General features: G+C 37.0%; 1 protein-coding gene across 4 annotated transcripts in view; it reads right to left on the bottom strand.

The window, feature by feature from the left end:
- Window positions 1–19004, bottom strand: part of GRIK1 (glutamate ionotropic receptor kainate type subunit 1) — a 354685-nt gene that overhangs the window by 25178 nt on the left and 310503 nt on the right. For all 4 annotated transcript variants that reach the window (XM_010977372.3, XM_031458530.2, XM_064496747.1 and 1 more), the window contains 2 exons: window positions 13299–13417; window positions 8989–9206 (listed from right to left, as the gene is read on the bottom strand). In XM_010977372.3, the coding sequence (XP_010975674.2) occupies window positions 8989–9206; window positions 13299–13417 (337 nt within the window). The remainder of the gene's footprint in view (window positions 1–8988; window positions 9207–13298; window positions 13418–19004) is intronic.

Here is a 19004-nt window from a genome sequence, read left to right on the forward strand (position 1 = left end):
TTACTCTAAGAGTAATTCATTTAGATTTATTCCTTTTTAATAGATTATCTATTTTTAAGACACATACCTTAATAATTCTTAAAAATAGGAGCATACTTCATGGAACGTTATCATAACTATTAAAAGACTAAGCAAACTGTTTGAATGACAGTCTGGATGTTTTTGCATTTCTAAATCTTTTGTATTCTCAGCCTGCCAAATCACTCTAAATAATATATATTTAAAAAGAAGAAACGATGATTGCATCTTATTTCACTGAATATGCCAAAGGTTAATTAGAATATTTGTAAGGTACTCTGAGCTTCTTATCACAAGTCACTAAAACTCATTTCTTAAATCTGAAATCATTCAGGTTTTTTTTTTTTTTTAAATCCTAGAGGCATATCAGGTTTAGATACATTTATTTTGTCTGGTTAAACCTGATTAAGTGGCTATTCTGATGCTGATGAAACATTGTTGGCAAAGAATAACCATTTATTTCTCTAAAATCTGTTATAAGGGAGTGTTACTGTCTCACCATTCGGTGACCGTTGTTTATTTCTCTTTCTCTCCCATAACACACTCAAGTTAAACACTCAATGGGAAATGATTTGCAATGGGTCTCCATGTAGTTGAAGACTACTTATTGAAAACAGTAATAATGACCAGTAATAACATGTGCAGGTCTTCCTGTGTGCCCAGGACTATGCTAAGCATTCTGTGTGTATTAATCTATTTGATCTTCACAGTGATCGTAAGGGGAAGATGCCCTGATGATTTCTCCTTCACAGGTGAGGAGACAGAATGCCACATAAAGAAATGGTGAAGCTAGGATCTCATCCCAGCAATATGCCTCCAGGGCTTGTGTTCTTAACCAACGGGGAATCAACTGCTTGCTTTAATGCACACGAACATGGAACTCATGGCTTGGCTAATGTTTTAACAGCATTGATGCACTTTCTGAAGAAGTAACTGCAGTGAGTAGCTGTGCTACCTTTCTGCTGCAAATTCTTGTGGTCATCACACGATGCGTGGGAACTATTTACAGGAGTCCAGCCAGCTTACCTTCGTTTAGACAAAAAATTAGACAGTGTTTTAGGAAGTGCAACAGTTGGAACCCAGAAGGAAAGGTAGATGTCGTTTGCATTTTTTCCTTTAACAGCATTTTGTATTTCACATAGTTCCATTGTTTTCAGTTGCAGGGTTCCTGCTATAACATGTAAAGTATGTGTGAATTCTGGAGTGTGATGTGGTCCTAGGACTGACAGAACCTCCATTTTATAGACACACCTCTCTAATATTTCATTTTTGCTGAGATAAGTGTCATTTATCATATTATTTCTTCAACTAGCTTATAGGCCTTCTACAGTGAAGATGTATAATCTAATTATTTAGTAAAATAAACAGCTGTGCAATTCTACTTCAGGCCAACATGTGTAAAGATTTTACATACAAATACCTGTTTATATATCTTTATTTTTAAATGTATCCATAACCCCCCCGCCACGCACACACACACACACACACACACACACATATATACTGGGGATAGATTATTGATATTTGAACATTGTTGTCTTATCAAAAGTTGTCTTATAAATGTGATAAATACATGTATATTGAACAAATAAAATACCCCAAACAATTACATTTTAAAATCTCATCTCCAAGTCACTTTTACTTTAGATAAATCCTGATTTAAGGGAAAAAAAAACTTAAAAATCAATCAAAGACATGGAACTCAGCCATGCAGAAATCCGAACTTGTGAAGCAGGTACATCAGAGGTAACTAGTTGCTTTAAAAGCAACCGTTTCCTCTAATATATAATTAAATATATTATTTCATTAAATAATAAATTCTCATGGCTTTTCAAAAATTAATTTACAAAAATCATTTTGAAGGAAGCCTCTCAGTGAAAGCATTTATACTATAGTGAGGGGCATTTGTCTTTCAAATGTGTATAATAGGATCATGGCAGTTCATTATACTCTAATCTCGAATTGATAGAAAGTTACATTTGCAGAATCCCTAAAGTATCAAAAAAAACACATGTTCCCTTAAAAAAATAACCTCTGTGATGTATAAACACCTTTGCTAAAACATGTTTCATGCTTTTCCCTGTTTAGAGTTAAACACTGATCCATTATAGGCAAGATACGAGGCTTTGAAAAAGGTTGACTTTAATTAACCTCATAGATTTCTCCCCAGGCAAGCACATTTTTAAGTCGTAAGAAGTTAACACTTTGGACATTGGTGGTAAAATTAACTGAATCTTTCAAACATGAGCTAATAACTCTTATGTGAAGAGCACCTTCCTGTGCAGAGATGTTTGTGAGATGTCTTTCATTTTGAGCTTTTTAGATGACTATTTCTGTCTGAAACTTGTCTCCCCATAATGGCTCATTGCTTCAGATCCACTGGTGCAGTGCTTAGTAACTTTCTTAAAATGTCTTTTGGGCTGACGGCAGCATCTAACCACTCCCTGGAAGGAGATTATATAGGTTAGAGAGTCCCTTATTCCCATAGCTGGTCCAGAATCCCTAGACCATGAAAGCCGGCAATGACAAGTCTGTTGTGATTTTTTAAAACTTATTTTATTCAAGTCATTTTAGACTGAATCATGATCTAATATGTGTAATACTCTGATTTGGGTCTGCGAGGACAGTGATTTGTTACAAGGTAAGTTTCTGCTGAGAAGCACTTCTTAACATGAGCATTTTCTACCCTTCTGGCTCACAAGAACTTCTGGTGTTCACACCACTTCCTGTCTGCACAAGGTATGCTGCTTAATCATGTGTTGCGTTGTATTTAGCAGTCTTTGTGCATGTCTCTTTATTGCTATTCAGGCCTTCAAGCCTGGCACAAAATTTTCTGTCTTCCCATCTCTTATCTCTTATAGTGCCAACCTCAAGTACTGGCCATATTGGAGAGCCTGGAAAAAATATAAATTGAGCTGAATTAAGTTGAACTGCCTTGTTCTGCTTCTCAGCTGAATTCTAAGGGCAGCCTCACCATCTGATGCTTATCTACCATCTGGAAGTGGTTCTGCAAATGCTTGTATGCGCTCAGCAAAGCTTCCAAGGACTAAGGTCTATGGCCTGGCCTCTGAAAGTCTTTGAGATCTTGGACCCTGGCACTCATTCTGGAATTTTCTGTCCATTAGCAGAAGACACACCTTCCAGAGATCACTGATAGTACGGAAGCTGAACAAAGACCAAGCTAGAGCTTTTTAAATGCAGAAAGGTTGAAAAAGTAGGACTAACAGCTAGCAGTAAGGGCTGAATGCTAGTAGTGATGATGTTAGTGGTGAGAATTACAATAACAATTAACATCTTTTTCCTTTTTTATTTAATATTTTTATTGTTTACAATTTGCCAAGTAGTATTGTAAGTACATTACCTCTATTAAGTCATTTATTTCTTAAAATAATATTATGAGCTAGATATCATCAATAGACAGGGAAACCAAGGTGCAGACGGTTTAAATAACTTACGAAGATCTACGTAGCTAATAAGCAGTTAAGTCAGAATTTGAACCCAGTTTATCTGTCTCCAAAACAAAATTTTGCTGGAAGTTTTAATTTATATCACAGCATTTTATGTTAGTCCTATCTCCTGAGAAGACTGGGTGGTATCCACAATCTCTGAACAATGAATGAAAACCATCATTTAGCTTGGATGATGGTTTGCAAGAGGCATTGAGAAATCCTGTTTTTTTTTTTTTTTTTTTTTTCAGGTCTCAAATGATTCTTAGACTTTTACATGAAAATCCTTTCTTCATCTGGGGAAAAAATGTGAGTTGTTAAACTGTCACCGTGAGAACAAAGTTTGGACTATTCTATCTATCCATAAAGGTAACTAATAGGATTACAAGGAGGAAAAAAACCCAGAATTTTTGCACTTGTCTTACTTTCTTATGAGAGATGGAGAAACCTACTTCCTTAGTGCTCCATTATGAAAGACAAAGTCGTAGTTGGATGCCATTGCATCAACATTCTTGGGTAAAAAAGAGGAAATGGCTTTAGGAAAGCTATTCCCAAGTCGTGTTCACAGAGCTTGGCTGTGAACTGACCACTCTTTGTACCTCCAGAGATGCAGAGGGTGGTCTCAGAGAGGGGTGGCGGTGGGGGGTGGTCAGGGAAAACCTTTACCATTCAGGATTTTGAAACAATTGAAAGGACCAAGTAATTCAGCAGTGGAGAGCTGAGAAACCAATATAATTAGTATTATATTATTAATTAGCATTATCTCGAGTAGAAAATAAAAGGGAGCTTGTTAAAAAATTCTCTTAAATGAAGTCTCTTGAAATTCTAAATTATTAATATACTGATTTATAAAAAGATTCTATTTAATAATTGACGGCCTGATAAAGACAAATAAGTGGCCCCCTGATATTTGGAGAATTTCCTAAAACATTTTCAACAGTCCCTGGGCAGTTAATAAAACATTCTGTCTCTCTTTAACTGTGACCTGGTAATTGGCTTACTAACCGACACCTTTGACCAGACAAGCATTATATCATCCACGGTGCTTAGTACTTTAGTGCAGATGACCTCAAGAAATGTTTAATAAGCATCATTAACTGTATGACCTTGACCACAAACCTTAAAGTTGTTCTTTTCTTTAAGGGCATTAGCTAGGATCTTGAGGTGTTCATCTATAAAGCTTTGTGAGTGTACGTGTAATTGAGTTTACAATGTAACCCCAATTCTTTTGTGTAAATACAGTCCCTGGTGCTCAGTGTGGTTATTTCACATACAAATGACTCAATGAAGGAAAACTATTTTAACCTCCCTTGTCTCAGACATGTAGTATCTTGATCCAGCACTTGTTTAATAAATGCCAATTTATTCTTTCAGCCTTGCCTGAATTCAGATGATGGATAGTGAAACCTCACCTGAGCTATTAAAAAAAAAAATGTATTTTTCATGTTGAAAATCAAATGTCCCAAATCTGAAATATAAGAGCATGCTGTCTGCAAGATAGCAAAGTCCAAAAGAGAAAAAGTTAATGGCTTTTGATTGAAATTTTAGTGAGCAACTTATGGTCACACTTTTCAAGGTGAACCTTCACTAAAAACATCCCTTGCTCGTGGCCCAGAGACCAAATGTAAGGGATCAGTGTATTTTATTTGTTCATGGATTTTGGTAACGTCTATAGTCCTTTCCTCTTTGCAAATGCCTTTTCATCAGCTGTAAAACAATTTAGAATCGACTTGAAAGTAAAAAGACAGGCTTGCCATTTGAATATGCCAAAGGGATATTTTTGGGGCACTGGGGGGACAAAAGCACTTTAAATTATGCTCTGTGTGATGAAAAAAAAATACTTCTTATTTGAAGTTTCCTTGTGATTGAGTGTAGATGGGACCCATGTGAGCAAGGCTTATGCCCCAAGAGTGGATCAAAATGTGCTAGGTTAAACCAAGCAAAGGTAGCTAGCTTTCCCTATGGATTCAAAACCATAGAGAAGATACTGTCTTTGATTAAGAGAGAAAGGGAAGATATAAAGGCTGCTTTGATTGTGGCATTTAGAGGGAACCCTTGGTACTTGGAAATGTGAATCTGGAATCTGAACTGCGTCATCAAAGTAGTGATGGATTCAGTACTCCTCAACCACTCTCCTAATGATTGGAAAACAGCAAACAAAAAAGATATTCCTCTATAATGCGAATAAAATGTTTACAAAAAGAAAAAACAATAAGAGAGAAAGGGAGGGAGGAAGGCCTCCATGTCACTGCAGAGGTAACACATTAATGTAGAGCCAGGTCAGAACTAAGTCCTTGTGACTGTAGCTGCTGTCACTCACTGACAGGGCTGAACTACCCACAGAGCTAAGAGGCTGGGATGTTGCTTTCCCTTGCAGAATAATCCGGCTTAAGAACCCTGAGTGTGTATCCCTCTGAAGCTTTCTGACAGCTTGCCTCCCTCCAGGGGAAAACTAAATCGGATTTAGTCCTTGTTCTCTTCTTGCAAATAAATTCCTTCTTGATAAATATGGTTGCTGGGTTACAAGCTAACTTGTAAGTCGAGGAACATAGGGATAGTGTCTCTTCCCCTGTGGATCTCTATGTATCCTTCCTGCTATGGTCTGAATGTGCCCCCCCTCAAATTCATATTTTGAAATCCCGACTCTCAAAGAGGATGGTACGAGGAGGTAAGGCCTCTGGGAGGTGTTTAAATCATGAGGATGGAGCTCTTATGAATAGGATTCGTGCCCTTATAACTCCAGAGAGACCCTTGCCTGGTCCACCATGCGAGGACACAGGGAAAAATATGTGACCTGGAAGAGAGCCCTCTCCAGGCCATGCTGGCACCCTGATCTTGACTTCCAGCCTCCAGAACTGTGAGAAATAAATTTCTGTTGTTTAAAAACTATCCAGCCTGTGGTGTTTTGCTATAGCCACCTGAACGGACAAAGACACCTGCTCACTTCCCTTCTTTCCCCCTTCTGTCTTTCCCTCCTCTGATAGAATTCCATCTTATAGAATTAATTCATTACTGCGTTCATTCACTTATTGAAAACATATTTTCTGAGTGCCAACTGTCCCTACTATGTACCTAGTAGGTGCCAGGCACTGTCTCCAGTTCTGGGGATATAATGGCAAACAAAGGAGGCCAGTTCCCTACCCTCAAGGAGCTTTCCTTCTAGAACTCTCTGAAGTTTGACTGAACCCCGGGTCTTCTATCAATAGCTTTTTTAATTTGTGGCAAACTATTTAACCGAGCTATGCTTCATTTTCCTCATCGTGTAATGGGGGTAATATTAGTTCGTACTGGTTGGCTTTTGTGAGGATAAAATGAGATAATGTATATAAAGCAGTTAGGAGCAGAGCGTGTGGCTATGACCTAGTGTGCAATGCGTGCTGCCACCTTCCCCGAAGTTGTTTCCCTGAGGTGTTTATTGCCTCCTCATTTGCCTGGGCACCTGGAGAGACCACTTTGCTTAACGCTTCATTTTCAGCACCAGGGAGCAAGCAGGAGCCCTTTGAAAACGCCCAGGGAGCAGCAGTTGTGGGAGCAGCACAGAGCTGTTGCAGGTTAGTGCACTATCCAAGCACACGTTAGTGTGGTCACCCCAGGTCCTGCCAGAAGATGTGGGAGGCAGCACCCTTTTATATGCAGAAACCCTTTATACATGAGCAGAAACAAGTCAAAATGAGGTTAAGGGATGCTCTGAGGATACACAGGCTGTTTGCGCAGAGGGAAAGTCAGGTCTATTGTTTTTCCAAAGGGTAGTATCTCTCCTATATTTATAGCGTGCATATATCTAGAGGGTAGTAGAATCTTCTCTGCCTCTACTCATGACTTCCCAATACTTTGAAACTTTTTGATATTGGTGAGAGAAGTAAGTCATTTCAGATACTTTTTCAGACACACTCAATTCTACTTTGGCTGTGTCCCTCTGTCCTATATGCCTTGCAGGTCACTGTCCTGGTTTCTGACAAGTATTGTGATGAATTACAAGCTGGGGGTAACTTGAGTTTCTTCACACTATTGATTTTAGGAAAATTCAAGCTTTCAGAAAGTTGGCAAGTCATATATTAATGTCATTTGTCCTTAAAACAACACTTGTCCAAAGAAGAAACAATCACCACACTTTATACTTTCACTAAATCAATGACATATTTCTTAAAATAAAAAAAAGAATTTAAATCATTTTTTAACAGAAAGGAAAAGAAAATCTTAACTTTTTACATTACTCAGATTCCTGATAAACTTCTGGGTATAGTTTACTCTTAAAGTAAGTTTTTAATTTATTTATTATTATTGTTAATTGTTAAAGCACATCCACTCTACCTATTTATTAATTTGTGAACTAATACTGTTATACAAAGAAGTGTTCACTTTTTTTATCCTTAGTTTTTTTTTTTTTAAATTTTGTCTCTATATTAATATTCTTCACAAATCAAAGGAGTCTACTCATTCCTGGGGTGATAACTTCATTTTAGGTAATCCAGGTTTGAAGCACTGACCAAGGTGTTTTTACAGTTTATTTTGGTTACAATTGCTGTTTTCCTTTTTTTTTTTTTTTTTTTTTTTCCCACATGGACAGCTACCTCTTATAAGAATGTTCTAGCCTGTCTCTGTCATGGACTGAGTATGAGATTTTGAACAGATAATTTAGCTTCTAAAGGTTTTTGTTCTCTTCAAAAGTAATATGAAGGGCTGAGCTTTCTCACCCCTTAGGTTTTTTGTCATCTCTAAGCCTCCCTGAGTCTATTAAAATCCGTTTTCCCCCCCACAGGAGATAAAATACCTGAGATTTGCTAATGAAAGTACTACTGCTTATTCCATAAGCAAGGCAGAAGTCAGTTTCATTACTGTGGGCGAGTCGTTAGAAAGACTGGAACAACGAAACACACTTGACACTGAAACTGTATTGATTTCAACTTAACTCTCCTCTGGTGCCTCGGAAAGCACTCCAGGCTGTTGGAAAGCTTCAGGCTATGCTGGGAGCATTGTCCTCGTTGGTGCTTAGGCAATATTAGACTGGAGACCCCTGGGATTTTTTTTTTTTTTTTGGTTTTTAATTCTCCAAATAAATTCCAGTTTCAACACATTTACTTGTCATCTGCTCCTGTCTCATCCAATACAGAACAGAAAGAACAAAACAATGGTATTCAACTCTTCTGATTGTAAGAATTTCAGATTAAGGAAGCTTTGTTTTGTGGGTTTCATACAAGAGTGATTAGTTAATCAGTGGTTAGACTGTATTCAGAAAACAGCACTTTTCTGGTGTAAAGGCAAGAAAAGGTATTGAAGATGCTAATCTGTGGATCTGAGTGCACTAAATTGGGGACAGAGGGAATGATACCTAATTGGGGACTGAAGATACTGCATTATGCTGACTGCTGAGGGCACCTGGGTTCCTTATTATCAGATTATGTCATTAGAAATTTTATCTTATAATAAAATTGTCTAACTTTGGTTTTTTCTTTGACAGACTCTTATTCCACATCCTCCTCCTCTCAATATGTTAACCGCTGAGAGTATATTGTCAGTTCCTTACCTTGAAGAAGGTCATTGTTGATCCATCTCTGACCGCCCCGTATTCTATCTTGGTTTGCTTTGCCAGATCATCTGCCGAATCAATGGGGGATTCCATTCTCTCTACTGTCAAGAAGGCGGCCAGATTGGCAGTGTAGGATGAAATGATGATTAGGGTGAAAAACCACCATATCCCGCCAACTATTCTGGTTGATAGCGCTTTGGGCATCAACTCTGATCCTGTGATGGTATTATCAGAGTAAGAGTATTAAACAGGGTTAGGAGAAAAGAGGACTCATGATTCAATGCTAGTGTAGGGAGAGAAGACATTTCTGTGACACAAAATTATAACTCTATCAAGGACTTACTCTCTTGTGTGTAGGTGAATAGATGCATTTTTTTTAGCAAATGAAGCAAAATCTAAATGATCTTTTATCATTCATTACTGTGCTGCTTAAAATGTAATTTATTGGCATTGGATGGGATTAAATGGTTTTAATCCTGAGACATTCTATGCCTAAAATGTATAGACAGTTTACTCACTTAGCTTTGAGTTTATTTGCTTGTTTTTTGCTGAAAAGTCTATCCCCAGATTTCTGGCCTTTTGTTACTGTCTAATATTCATCTTATGGTATAAAATAAGATGTTCTAGGTCTTTGTACAACTGTGAAAGCTTTGAAATACTAACTTATTTTTATTTGATATTAAAGAATGTGTGAATCTTTCAAAAGATTAATATATCATGCCATTTATCACATGTATTTTAATAAAACAGAAAAATCAAATGAAATTGGATGCAACCATACTTGACAGTATATAAATCTTTTTTAAAAATTGTTTTATGTTACTTTTGAAGTCAAAATTATTTTTTTCTAATGTAGATTCTTATTTTACTAAAGAGACTATATTTACCAAAAAGGCAAAATTTTGTCCTCAAATGAAGTACTATTTTTTAAAACTATACATCAAAGATTGGCTGTTTCTCAGGTGAAAAGGGGCCCTTCCTGGTAAAAAGATACATTTTAGGTGTTATCAGGTGATTCCTGATTATTTGTAAAAGGTAATATAAAGGCATTTACTGGGTTACCATAAAAATCCTTTCTCTCTTAAAAAAAGGGTATATAGGTAAAGTTTATTTCCACAAAGGAAAAACGTGTGTGAAAACTCTCTAGCTCAAAACTGGTTAACTGCACTATGGAAGTCTATAAATCCAGCAGTAGAATCAAAGGGGGCAGAAAGGCCTATGCGAGCTCACGTCAATTGTGTCAATTCATGGATGAATTTCCCTTGCCTGAAATTCACTACTGGTCCTGTACTTAGAATTTCCTCCACGAACTTGTAGGAATGACAGAGTTTATGTGGCCAGTTAAAAAGTGGAAAGAAAACACCCTAAGTTTAAAAATCCAAAGTGTTGAAGTTGAGCAAGTGAAATATCTGATTTAAAGGAGTCTTTCAATTCTGATTGGTGTTTTGAAGTTTTGTAGTTAATGGCTGAAGCTGAGGAGGGAAATTGGAGTTTAGCAGTCTACAAATAAATGAGTTCATGCCCAGGTTTAATCTATAAACAGACACACATATTGCTTAGAAATCAAAGCCAGCTCAAGGCTCGTGATAACCAGGTTGGAAGAGTTTCTGGGCTTTGAATTAACAGATATAGTCTCCAAAAGCTACTAGGTATCTTTGTGCTTTATTCTCTTTTAATGAGGTTAATGGCTTCCCTGTGGTTTTTATTTCTTTCTTTTGTTTGTTTGTTTGAATTTTGGTGTGTAATATTACACAGATTTATAATAGTTTTCATTAAATTGCCTCCAAGGATTTAGTAGAACAGTTTGTTGCTATTGTTTTAATCTTGTGGTTTAATGGGATTTATATGCCTGTGGGTGTGTGTGTGTGTTTAATGCCCAAGTTTGTTTCATATCTTTGTACTTAATTGATCTAACAGCCTTGTGGCAGTGCGATATGATTTTAGATCTTTAGTTGGCGATCATTAAAATACCATTTATTTCATAAAACAGCCGTGGGAAATAAATAATATAGTTAGTAAATGTATTTTCTTAGCTTAGAGGTATAGATTTTCTGCTGTAAATTCATCTTTATTTTATTTGGCTGCATTTGTGAAAAAATCAGACTTTAATTTCTTATCTCTATAATTATGTATTATATAGCAGTAAAATTGGACAGACGGATAACCAATTGTTGACATAGAATAATAAAGTCACATCTATCATTTTAAAATACTACATATTTATACTTTTGGATAAAGTTGTCTTGGAAATTAAAAAATAATTAGTAGAAACCTACTCGAATTACATTTCAAACCCTTAGTAGATAGTATGAATTAGATTTCTCAACATTTCATCTTTTTAAAAAAAATTCACACAATTTTGTGACTTTTATGACTCTCCATGTTAACTGATTTACTTAGAAATGACTTCCCTCAAGTAGAGATGGTTTGTCTAAGTTTAGAACTCTAGAGGATGAAGTTACGGAAGCAATAAAGTAGAGTAAAACATCATTAGAAAACATTTGGGATGAGAGACAATACTTGCTGAAGTCTCTTTAGTGCCTTTTATGGCAGACATGACAGCCAATCCTGATCCAGACTTTGCTCACGCTCTGTAGAAAAGAGAAAGCCTGATCATCACATTAAAAAAGAAATTAAACGAAATGGTTTCCAACTGAGTACAGTGACAAGCTTCTGCTAACAAGAGCACACCGTCAGTACAAAGGCTGGCTACCCGGTCCCATGCTACATGCTAAGGACAGATGCCCCAACAGTTACCAGTACCACAAATTTGTACACTGTAATGTTTGTTTCACCTGAGAAATATTTTTAAACTTCTTGAAAAACAAGCAGAGTCTGGTTGGGGCTGACTGTCATGTACCCAAGGTAGTGGTAACTAGCAGACACTGCATCCCACGGTTTGCTGTGGATGATGGTAAACTCCAAACAGGTAGAATATAAAAGAGAAATTTGAAGGGCAGGTACACTCATATGACAGAAGGCAGTAGGGCCATACATGCCTGCACAGACTTGCTGCATGCTCTGTGAAACCCAAGTCTGTATTTTTCAGTTTTAATGGTACAGGAAGGCAAGCTACAGGGAAGGAGCGGGGGTGGGTCTGTTTCACTGTTTTAAAATAATTGCTCACAAGATAAATGCCTTAAAAATCAAATGCACTGGTAAAGCCATGTATGTCTTCTAATATGCTTTCCTGTAGAATTTATAGTTCTTTGCTGTGTTCTAAACTCATGCAAGTGATTTCTAGTAAATCAGGTGCTGTGTCTGCACCTATTTGGCAGTGCCTGAATAAACTACACTTAGCTGAATGATGAGAGAATCTCCCCACTTTCTTCAATTATTTGGCATTTCTACACCAGAGACCCTTGCTCTTTCTCTCTGGAATTTGTAGACACAGAATATAAACATTTCAAATAGTATGGTAACTCCCTCAAGAAAAGCCTTGGGGTTCACCACTAAGAAACAAACATTTTTAATATGTATCCCAGTTGAAATTGTCTTTGCCAATTTATTTTACAGCTTTTTGTCAAATGAGCAGATATTCCGAACACAACAGCATCTGTGATTTATGATTTTCTTAAATTAATGCATTTAATCTTGAGAAATATTTTCTAGACCATACGCCTGGGATCAAAGCTGAGAAAAATTCTCAAAGGAGCTGGATTTCTTCCAAAGGTTAAAACAGCTCACTCCTCCTGCCCCAACAAAATCAAAACCCTTCAAATCATAGAAAATGTATGAAATATATTACATTTCTACTATTTGGATTCTGTTTCTCCAACTGCTCCAGTTTACTGTTGCTATGGCTACCAATTGAGGGAGATTGTAAAAAGTTACTGGGAAGCTAAGATGAATCCCAGTAGGGTTTGTCAGAGTGGTAATTAGGTGACAGTTTTAGGTACTGCCAGCTATTGGAAGAATGTAAGTCAACCTAATTTTCAAAGGATTCAAATTTCATTTCTTTCAAACCTCTGACTTGTGGAATTATGGCCGAAAAGGAAAAGACCAGTACCTCCATCTATGCAAATCTGTAAGCACTTTCTAAGCTACTTTATCCTTTACTTCCTTCTAGGGAACTTTGCATTCCTTGCTTAATAGTAGTCTTATTTTAGACCTAAAGCAAAAGAGTTCCATTTCTGTCATATTTCTGTCTTTTTTATTTTTAAAACTGTCTAGGAAGCCAAATTCTATTTGTTTAATTCCTGAGCTAGTTTGGAGCCTACCCTCTAGCTTCTTGGTGGAGTTTACCAGCATGAAAGCCTGTCAGCAGACTGTGGGATGCGTGTGACAAAGATGGGCAACCGATGTACCTTGTTGCATGAGAGCTCCCACTCCAAACCAGAAACTATTTAGTAAAGTAAAATTGTTTTCCACCACGTCTGAGTCAGGGTTGCATGGGTGGGGGTTATACCACTCGTAGGGTGTAAACCTGTGGTAGTTAACAGAAACAGTCTGTAAACATCAGATACATACATGTGGCACCAGCAAAAACCCACTGGACAATTCAGAACACCCAACAACCAATGAGGAATGCATCAAACCAAACAGTAGGTCCTATTCATAAACTCACAGCTTTGATGGGTAAAGTGCAAAGGAGACTTTAGGCACTATATTTAACAGACTTCTGTTTTCTAGGGAAAGCCAGCTGATTGGCTGGAATTGTACTTCTCAGATCTATGTCTACTGAATTCTTTTGAGTTTTCGTTCATTTCCATTTCACTGAACAACTAGATAGGCTGTAAAGAGAAGTTCACTCATCCCAAGAATTTACCCCACCAAGTAGCAATGATAGCAACACACACTTGTTGCATAGCAGATACAGTGGCAGGATTTTGTGTTGCTAAGTGCTGTGGGAGACACGCAAAACGCGGATGACTTGTCTTCAAGGGGCGTCTGTGGATAAAAGCTTAAAGGAGTCTATGTGGTCTAGTGATTTCATAATGTATTAAAGAAGCTGCGAGTCTCACAGAGACAGAGAACAAACTAGTGGTTACCAGTGGGGAGGGGCAACAGAGGGGTAGGGATTAAGAACTACAGACTATCAGGTATAAAACAAGCTATAAGGATACATTGAACAACACAAGGAATATAGCCAAGATTATATAGTAGTTATAAAATGGAGTATAATCTGTAAAAATCGTTGAATCACTTTATTGTACACCTGTAACTTATATCATATTGTACCTCGACTATACTTCAATTAAAATAAAATAAAATTCACCAAAAAAAAAAGGAGCTACATGGTTGAAAAAATTGTGAACTAAAAGGAGGTCTGGATTGAGGTGTATTAGATATGTTTAGGATAGTATATGGAGATAAAAATCACAATCCTTAAATGAAGAGAGAAAATTCAAACATAGTATCCTGGCCCAGGCATAGGGGTTCATTCGTGTTAAACCCATAACATGTCTCGATGGAGAGTTTTAGGTTCATAATTGCTTCTTGATCCACTTTTAATTGTTTCTAGTCCATGGTCACTTGAGCACTAACCCTAGTTAGTTAGGAAGTCAGCCTTGAATATATCACCTAAGCTCTCTAGCCTCAGTTTCCTTAGTAGTAAAGAAGAGGGAATTCAGATATCCTGGGAGTGTGTTAAAATAAAAATTTGGGGGACTGAATAGATTTTTGGTTCTTTCTATATTTTCTAAACATCTATCTGATCTCTATAGCCCAAGGAGCTCCCTGCTCTGGGGTTATTTTTTAGGGCTTTCTTTCTAAGGGGCACTTATCTTTCCAAAGAGACATTAGCAGATGCTCTGCAAAGTGATCTGGAAATGATTTAAAATGCAGTAGTTCTCAGCACTGGTAGCTTTGCCATTTGCCATTGGGTCCTTTTAATGCAAGCTGGAGTGTTAGAGTAACGTTAAAACACCATAAGGCTGATGAGAACATATGGAATGCTCTCCAGCCATAAGGCTTCAGCAGTAAACAATAGCAGGTTGCTGAGACATGGGGGAGAGTTGGGATTAAGGTGAATACATTATTTATAGCGAAAAGCAGGGCACACTGTGAATCATGCACAAGGAACTGGGCAGACAGTTCCTCTTAATGAAAAACCATTCTCTACATCCCTGGACATCTTAAAAGTGTATAGTGTCTCCTCATCCAGTCTTAGGGAGACTGAGATAACAGCCTCGCAGTTTATCCTACAATAATGGTATCTGACTCATTACTGCGTCTCCTCCACAGCTGCAGGGCATGCCGGGTAGGTTCCTGTGAAGCTTATGAATATAGCTTTAATTGACAATGCCATGGCAATACATTTTAATTACTGTTTCAACAATATAATTAAATTTTGAATTTATACTCTCTTATAACCATACTAGTTTGCTGAGCTGAAGAACTGAATACAAATATTAATGAACCTACTAATTGAAGCAGTATGTGGAGTACAGAAGCCATTACTTGAACAATATCATTGTCACTTGTACAATAATTTAAAAATATTAATTGCAATAAATTAGGAGGCTTGTGCATTCAAAAGAAGGAGTTTTTCTAAACAGACCAGAAAGTCTGGCAACCACCAGTCCTCTGATATTCTGGCATTTCTCCCTCATATATGCTCTGATGAATGAACTCACCACATTTCTCTTTGGAATGCTGCTTTTAATGAGGTCTTGTTTCAGTACTTCATACTTTGCAGCTATAAGTGGACAATTAATCTAATTTTCTACGGCAAAAAAGAAAACTGTCTAAACAGCAGTGTGATTCTGCCTGCTCTGCAGAGATATTTTCGGTCCTTTCTCTCTGGGATTCTGAGTGACTTGGGGAACATGTGGACTGAGGAATATTAAATAGTGATTTGATGCTGTGTAAAGCAATAGACCTACCTGTTGCTTGAATGTAGTTTTTCAGCTTGAAATTCCTAACACCTACTTACAGATAGCCAGTGTGACAACAATGTCAGTGGTGGAAAGTCTGGGGGAAAGATTAATACATGACCTGCACCAATCATACCCTGAAGCTGCTATCCTCAACTGAATCTGATTTTTAGTAAAGTGATAGAGAAAGGGACAAATGTGCTTAGAATTTATGTCAAAACTTGCGTATAAAATGCTATCGTTATGTTGAAATACAGAGGCTCATTTCAGTTTTATGTTTATACATGCCAGGCTTTTACTTGAATGGAAGATATAAAAGGATGGTCATACTGAAGATCTCTAATTAAGGGACACTCTTTATGGCTGAGAATGGATATTGGGCTGCATCAAGAAGAGGGAGATTCATCTTTTAAAATAGAAAGCTCTGTACAAACTTGTAGTATAACTGTTGGGTTTGTATTATAGCCTTAAATTTACAGTCAAAGGTTTTTTTGATTCTTCTTTGCCAGGTACCAATCTAGAAATGTTCATTTTTGATACTGACAGGCATATATAGAATAGATAAACAAGATTATACTGTACAGTGCAGGGAAATACATACAAGATCTTGTGGTAGCTCACAGCGAAAAAAATGTGACAATGAATATATGTATGTTCATGTATAACTGAAAAATTGTACTCTACACTGGAATTTAACACAACATTGTAAAATGACTATAACTCAACAAAAAATGTTTAAAAAAGAGAAATGTTCATTTTTAGGAAGATAGGCATAAATTATAAGATGTAGGTAGACATTATATCTGGATATTTGGTCTATTTAAATTGTGTGTTCACGATGGATATAATTCCTTGGGATTAAGTACTTTACAAAAAGCAATTTGAAAAAAAATAGTCAACCACAAAACAAAAACACTGACATGCACATTCTTAATAAGTCATAGTTGCTAAACTTTTATATGGTTTTCCTTATAACTATAAAATTTTCTACCTTTATAAATTCAATTCAGTTCAAGAAATGGTTTTGTAAGCTTCTATCTAGTGAGAGCATTAGCCTAAATGCAGTGATGGGCTTTATTTTCCCCCTTCAAAAAAAAAAAGGACATGAAAGGATATGCTTCAAATTCAAAAGGCTCTCTAGGGCTAAAGATGATGATGAGATTAACTGTTTCTCATTTCTACTTTACTGACTTTGAATGCAAACCACTAAGATGGCAACAAAAAGTCATTATACATCTTAGCTAATTGATGCAAAGTGACCAAGCTGATGGTCTTACACTATGGTGGCGGGGAGTAAAAGTGAATTGGCACACTTATTCAACCAGGATTTTGTCTTTGGGAATCACCTCCAGAATATATTTGCTGGCTTTATGAGGTAGAAGCAGGAATGGATTCAAAGGTGTGGGGAAGATGAATGTAGTTGAGTGTATGATTCCCATGACAGTGCACCTGTGCACTGCAGGGACTTTTTTCTATATTTTTGTATTTTCTATGTTTCACCACCATGCTGTTTACAAATTTGCATTTGATGCTCAACAATTCCACTTCCCCAAGACCCAGAGTGAAAGGCAAGATAATGAGAAGGAAATGACAGGAGAATAAGCTATACAGAGAAGAGCTGGTTTGTAAATGGAAGTGTCAGTCAGTAGGAATATCGAGTGGATAGTTTTGATTGCGGGGGGTGGGGAGGCTGCTTTCTTTTTATCTGATTAGAATTATTCTTATTAGTTAGAAAATATAAGGCGCTGGATCACCAGGAACTTACAGAGGAACAGACGCAGTAAGGAGGGGAAAAGTAATGAATGTTACAGTATTCTGATGATAAAAAGAAAGCAATTTAAAGACCCAGTTGGGGTAAAGTGTAAAAGGGTACTTTCAACCTGTGTGCTTGTGAGAACTTCTGGATGCTGTTGATATATATATATATATATATATATATATTTTTTTTTCTTTCACTGGCTTTGGTCAAGTCAGTGTCGTAAATAATGTACTTGCCTCCTCATCAACATTGTCTTGTCTATTCTATGCATCAGCATCTCTACTAGACAAAGCAGCAAACTGGGGAATGTGGGAACTCATTCTATTGCCCTGTGCTGCTTGGATTGCTCTTCTAGCCCTAAAACCACCCAGCAGGTGTGGACCCCAGCACAGCGGAATGGAGCAACAAGCCAGCGGAGATTTCTTATTTGTTGTTAGAGGGTACATCACCTTAAGGTGGTCATTTATGGCCATTTCACTTAGGAGCTAAGGTGGTAAATGTATCTCCAAAGGTGAGTGATTTGTCTTTGAAAGTTTTGATAATCAAAGCGATATCATCTTTAATTATTTAGAACACGACTTTTCAAACTTTGTGCTGCTGACATTTTGGGGTAATTCATTGTTGTGATGGGGAGGGCTGGGCTGCACAGTATAGGATGTTTAGTACCATCCCTGGACCTACTAGATTCCTCCACCCTAAGTTGTGACATTCAAAACTGTTTCCAGACAATGTCAGATGTTCCCTGGGGGTAAAATCTCGGTTGAGAACCACTGACTGAGTATTGAAGTAAGAAAAGATAATATCACTCTACATACTCCAATAGATTATTTTCTGAGGTAAGACATATGGGGAGAAAGCTTTGGTCATAATTTAAAAATAGCTTAATATCTGGACAAAATTTGGAAAACAATCTAGGATTTGGTAATGGTATACTTTGTGAGGTCTAGAGAACTTCAGAACATTCATTTCATATTAAATGTATGTGTCTCACCCACATGTGAGAACACACATTCATTTGCTTTGACTATGTCTGCCTTGTGAATCTGTAAGACCTTTCCAGACTAGGTTATTTTTCCCAGCTTTTTATAATTATGTCAGGGAAAGAGTTACCTGGCATTAATCAAAACCAGACAGTGGACAATGACAAAGAACTAGCATGAAGAAATGTTTCTCTTAGAAATTCCTGGAGGGAAAACAAAAAATTGATTAGGGAAAAAGTTCACTGAGTTTTGGTGAAAGATGAAAAAGATTGAAAATGAGCAGAGGATATAAAAAAGCAATTATTTTTTACATGGTTTATCTAGGGATATCAAATGTTTAAGCCAACAGAAAGATGAAACAGCTGTGTTTCAAATTCAGTATCAAAGGTATTTAGAAAATACGAGCTACTGAATGGCATAAAAATCCTTTGAAAACTGTGTAGAGCAGAATGGTTA

This window comes from Camelus dromedarius, chromosome 2 (assembly GCF_036321535.1).
Source record: "Camelus dromedarius isolate mCamDro1 chromosome 2, mCamDro1.pat, whole genome shotgun sequence".
NCBI lineage: Eukaryota > Metazoa > Chordata > Mammalia > Artiodactyla > Camelidae > Camelus > Camelus dromedarius.